The sequence below is a fragment of the Zalophus californianus genome, chromosome 1, assembly GCF_009762305.2.
Source record: "Zalophus californianus isolate mZalCal1 chromosome 1, mZalCal1.pri.v2, whole genome shotgun sequence".
NCBI lineage: Eukaryota > Metazoa > Chordata > Mammalia > Carnivora > Otariidae > Zalophus > Zalophus californianus.
The window spans coordinates 119,837,029-119,842,974 of NC_045595.1; the positions used below are offsets into that span (position 1 = coordinate 119,837,029).

The following is a 5,946-nucleotide window of genomic DNA, read 5'->3' on the forward strand; positions in this document are numbered from 1 at the left end:
CCCTATGAGTTATTTTCCAAACCTAAAATAGCTTTAAAATCATTGATGTGATCTCACAAGATAAATATGGTTATCAGCAGCTTTAAAACTAATATAAAATTTGTTTATTCATAAACAAAAAAGTGAGCATCTGTTTAGCTATTTTAAGATTATATATCGGTAAAAATTAATGTTGAGTTTATTTTGTGATTATCTTTACTTCTATAGTATGTAAATAAAATATTTCATTTTAAACATGATACATATGGATTTATTTTTTTTAAATATGAAGTTGATTTTATTACAAATTTCAGATATACACATTAGAAAATTGTTTTACTTGGACCCTTTACAAAAGTATTAATTTCACCAAATCTGGAATACTGGCAATGTAAAGTCTTAAACTAACTTTAAAGCTAACAAATCAAAGACACAGTATTAACACATTTAAAATAACTTGTGTTCACAGGACAACATTAAGAGGTGCTTTATAAATAAAGTGTTATTAACCTAGATCCAAAACTATCTAGCTATGACACAACCAGGAATGAAGCCCTTGATTAGTTCCAACCTATCAATTTTCAAGCATAAGATGCTATTTCCTGTAAGAAGAAAACGTAATAGTCATAACTACTATAAAATCTAATTCCCAGACCCTAAGAATGAATGACTGATGAACAAAGTTTCTGGACTTGATTAAAAAGATATAGGAAACCAAAAAAGGTATGGAATTGATGACAAGTGTACTTGTAATGCAGCTTACACTACAGTAAATTATTTTTCCTGGCTCTAAATTGGGTCATTCAAGTCTTTTACCCCAAATAAATTTTAAAGATTTGACAAGCGATAATATGCTATTTTCATATATAAACTGCTAATATCCAGTATTTGTCAAAAGGAGGCAACTGTTGTCTACCACAATCTAATACCCACTTTCCAATGGTGTCTGTAAATAGTAACAAATTCTGAACCATAAGTTATAGAAATTAGTCACAAGAGTGCAAAAAGTCCCTGGAGAGAAGTAGTCCACCTAACAATTACAAATATGAGGAAACACTTTACAAAGTTTCATTACTATGAAGATGATTTCCCCTTTGTTCAAACTTTGAACAAATGAAGAATTTTTCTTTACTGCAGGAAACAAACTGTAAGTAACAGTGCATTTTTAGGCGTAAGTATTTATGTCTGGTTCCAGTATGGTCAGGTTAATACATATATACTTCAGAAACACAGAAGTTCACATTAGTGGAAAAATCCAAATTTCTCACGTAACCATTCTTCAGTTAGGTCTTCGGTATTTCTTATTTCAAATACCTTGGTTAGTTCAGCTGTTTGGACTAGCTTATTCTCACTCCCAGCATACATCATCTGTTGTTCAGGCTTACACCCAACAGGACTGGAGAAAATAAAGCACAGAGGATATGAAACTCTTCCATCATCAAGTTGGTATTTATAACTATACACAATGAAGCGAGGTTGTCGTTCAGGCAGTTCATCTTTAAGTTCATCTGGTGAAATGCCCTCAAGCTCTTCATCCAGTACCACCAGGCGTTTATCCTTATCAATTTTCATTATAATGGCAGCATTGTTCGTTTCTTTGTGAAAACAAAACTTTCTCAGCTTTTCCACTAAATCTTCAGCGACATTACAAACCACAAAAGACTCACTCATTTTCCTTCCGGCCGTCAGCGGCTCCTCGCCTTCCCTCGGGCCCCTTTAAGAATGGTACGGCGGCCGCCTCCCTTCCTGCCCCGGCGCCTGGTAGAGTGGCCTGGATTTATTTTTTTTAAAGATTTTATTTATTTGAGAGAGAGAGACACAGTGAGAGAGGGAACACAAGCAGAGGGAGTGAGAGAAGGAGAAGCAGGCTTCCCACTGGGCAGGGAGCCCGATGCGGGGCTAAATCCCAGGACCCTGGGATCATGACCTGAGCCCAAGGCAGACGCTTAACGACTAAGCCACCCAGGTGCCCCGATACATATGGATTTATTGAGCAGATGATTTACAAAGTAAAATATACATTCCTTAGAGGAAAATAATCATAGTCACACAGACTTATTTAAAACCCTTGTGTAGGAGCACCTGGATGGCTCAGTCAGTTAAGCATCGGACTCTTGATTTCAGCTCAGGTCTTGATCTCAAGGCTGTGAGTTCAACCTCCGTGCTGGGCTCCATGCTGGTCATGGAGCATAATTTAAAAACAAAAAACAAAAACCCTGGTGTATACAAGATTAAAATGGTCATATTTTCTAAGTATAAGAAGATATTCAACAACCATGAATATGTTTCTGAGATCACATCCTCCTTGACTCTTTAAAACAATAACCCTTTGTAGCTGTAAGTGTAGTTTTGTCCACTTTTATTGATCTTCCTGTATGTAAATTCGAGTTCCTATCTAGTTCCTTTTTATGAATGGAATGTTGAGTATGATGCAAATAATTTGATTGAAAGATTTGGAAAAAATGCTTAACAACAATCCATGACATTTGGGAATCAGGCAGGGCTCTCTGTAAGTAACTGATGGAGCCACGGCCACCTGGAAACATAGGTAGATCACACTATGAGACTTTAGCCAAACACATGCCGGCAGAAACAGGTTAAAGTGAGCACACATACACAAACTTTGAAGGACTCAGAAAGTCACCGCAGAGCAATTTGCAGATTAGGAATAGGTCTCAAAAGGCTCTTCCAACTTTGTGTTTTTAAAGGGACATATTCAAAATCTCCTTTCCATTCATGGGTAATATTTTTTTTTAATTTTATTTATTTATTTGAGAGAGAGAGAATGAGAGATACAGAGCACGAGAGGGAAGAGGGTCAGAGGGAGAAGCAGACTCTCTGCCAAGCAGGGAGCCCGATGTGGAACTCTATCCCGGGACTCCAGGATCATGACCTGAACCGAAGGCAGTCGCTTCACCATCTGAGCCACCCAGGCGCCCCTCATGGGTAATATTCTTGATTCAGTACTCAGCATACATCCCAGGTTTTCTTGTCTTTCAGCAGCTCTGTTTTAGAACTTGCTGGATATGCCTTTATTCAATTTCATCTATGTCTCTATAAGTTAACTCACCCATGAAGCAGTGAGCAGAGACTCTTTATCAGGCAGAGTATTAAGAGCATATCATCATGTGGCATCACCTCTGTTTATATTTCTCAGATATATGGACTCTTTTTTCTCATAGCTAGTATTTCCCATGTGCCCAGTGGAATATTTTGGAGGCTGAGAAGGTCACTAAACTTTGTCTCTAAGCCACTTCCACATAATGATGTAAGCTTATAAATCTGCGTATGGCCTTGTTTGGGTGTGGGGGTGTAGAGATCACTATTGCTATTAATCCCATACTAATTATCATAGTCATCTAAAAGGCTTCATTATCTTCCTAATATATAATTTAGCACCAAAGATTAAGAACTTAAAGCCCATATAGTTTTGAAGTAGTGGAGTTTTAAACCCACAAAAGGTACTTGAATAAATAGATATTTCTTATGAATATTCTAATAAGAAATTATGCTAATAGCAATTGCTAAAGCTAAAAATGGTTGAGAAGGAGACTAATTACTTATACTATGCCATGAGCAACCTGGGACAAAAATAGATGATTCTTCAACATTTAATGCTCAAATATTTTATTGATATATTCTTGATGAGAAAGGAAACAAAGATTAACCTACAGAGTTTAGAAAAATATTTCAAGAAGTAAAAAGTTTTTCAGTACGTGCATAAATGCTATTGTTTTTCTTTAATGAGTATTATACAACCTATGAGATGCTTTTATGAAAAATAATGACTTGGTTTTAAGCCACTAACATTAAGAAGAAACAAAGGACTTACCCCACCAGATACCAAGACTTATTATAAAGCTAAAGTAATATGTATGGTATTGTTGCAAAGATAGATAAACCAATAGAACAAAAAAGAGAGTCCAGAAATAGACTCACACACGTATGGATTCTTGATGACAAAGACAATATTTAATTGAAAAAGCAATGGCAAAAAATGACCTTTTCAAAATATGGTATTTGGTCAATTATATATCCACATGCAAAAGAAAAAAATAAAATTGACTCTTCTTTCAAACATGCTCAAAGATTAATTCCAGATAGACTGTCATTCTAAATATAGTATATAAACATTAAATCTTTCAGGAGGTAGCATAAAAGAATATTCTTATGAACTTGGAGTAGGTAATAATCTCTTTCTTCATTATCACTACCCACATTAGAAAAGATTAACAATCAGATTACATTGTCAGAACTTCTGTTTATCTAAAAACACCGTTACAAAAGAGAAAATGCAAAAGATAGAGTGGCAGAAAACATTAACAATACATATAAATAACAAAGAGCTTGTATATAATATATATATTAGAAAAAATAAATATGTCAATAAGGCAAATAATCCAATAAAATGAGTAGAAGACTTGAACAGGCATTTCATAAAAGAAGATATTCAGATGGTCAATCATATAAAAATGTGACTAACATCACTACCCATGAGGGATATGCAAATTAAAATCACAGCTATATACCATTATAGCAAAATGGCTAAAATTTAAAACTGCAATAACATCCAAGTGTTGGAACAGCTGAAACCAGAACTGTGATACAATGCTTGTGAGTGGAGGAGGAAGAAGGTGAATTCTTGAAACCACTATATAGAATTTTTTGGTAATATTGGCTACAACTTAACAAATACAAATCCTAAGGACCAAAGATTCTAATCCAAATTAAATATCCCAAATTTTGTGTGTGTATGCATGTGTAGCCAAAGCTACCAAAAAAATGTTCATAGCATCACTACTAGCAGTCAAAAACTAGAAATAACCCAAATATAGTTCAATTGAAAAATAAATAATAGCTATTTTGTACAATGAAATACAATAAAACAATAAAAACACATGAAGTGCTACATGGAATGACATGGATTCATTTAAAAATAAAGTTAATTTTTTTTTTAACTCAAGCCTTTGACTTTTGACTCCAGCAAAAATACAGCAACAGGAGTGGTATTTACCCTTCAACCCGAAGCAAAAAACAAAAACAAAAACAAAAATGATTAAACAAGTTAAACAACAATTTTCAAAGCACTGCAATGAAGGACAATGATCTCTGAAAGTCAGAAAGCAAATGAAGAGGGCCCTGCAATTGCCCCCAGCTTACTGACTAAAACAGGCTTCTAAGAAAAGCAGATGCAGCAGATGCCCTGAGTTGAAGAGACAAAGCTGAGAGTATAGGGGAAGTAAGATGCCTAGAATTTGCATCCAGAATACCAGAGAGGAGAGAACATGGAGAAACAGAACCACAGAGATCTGCAGAGTAGCTCCTACTAGAGTATGCAACAAAGTATGGACTGGTGCAAGTTCATAAGGAAATTATCCAAGGCCAGGAAAAGAACTACCTCTAAAGATTAGATTACACAGTGTCTGGAGGTCACAAAGGGCCAGGGATAGTGCCTGGTCCAACGAATCAGAATAGAAAATCTCATAATTCATTAAATATTATAGAATATTCAAAAAGGTCTTGCCCCAGTAGTGGGGAATAATTATCTCTACAGCAAATAGTATTTTGATCCTGCCTAACACATCTTAAAAGTAAAATCCAAAGGATCAAACTGTTTCCAAGTAACTTAACTATCCCAGAATAAATCTCAAGAAAATTTATACTATAATAATAGTAGTAAGCCAGGTAAAATGTAGAAAGTCTGGCATTCAATCAAAGATTACGAGCCATACAAAGAAGCATTAGTGCCACTCATTATAGGGAGAAGAATTAGTCAACTGAAACCATTCAGAACTGATCCAGATGTTAGAGTTAGCAGACAAAGACATTAGAATAGTCATTGTATTCTATATATTCAAACAGGTAAGCACAGACATGGAAGACAAAGAATAGACCCAAATTGAACTTCAGTATACGAAAGCTGCAATGTCTGAGATGAAAAATACACTGGCCAGGACAGGATTAAGA

General features: G+C 35.0%; 1 protein-coding gene across 1 annotated transcript; it reads right to left on the bottom strand.

The window, feature by feature from the left end:
* Positions 1 to 327: 327 nt before the first annotated feature.
* On the bottom strand, positions 328 to 1,689 carry LOC113917921 (glia maturation factor beta-like). Its single transcript, XM_035722548.1, has one exon. It carries the CDS (start codon positions 1,648 to 1,650, stop codon positions 1,222 to 1,224), a length of 429 nt encoding a protein of 142 aa, XP_035578441.1. The 5' UTR covers positions 1,651 to 1,689; the 3' UTR covers positions 328 to 1,221.
* Between the last annotated feature and the right edge of the window lie 4,257 nt (positions 1,690 to 5,946).

Coding starts and splice junctions, on each gene's coding strand:
- LOC113917921 (XM_035722548.1), bottom strand. CDS start 1,650: ATGAGTGAGTCTTTTGTGGTTTGTAATGTCGCTGAAGATTTAGTGGAA.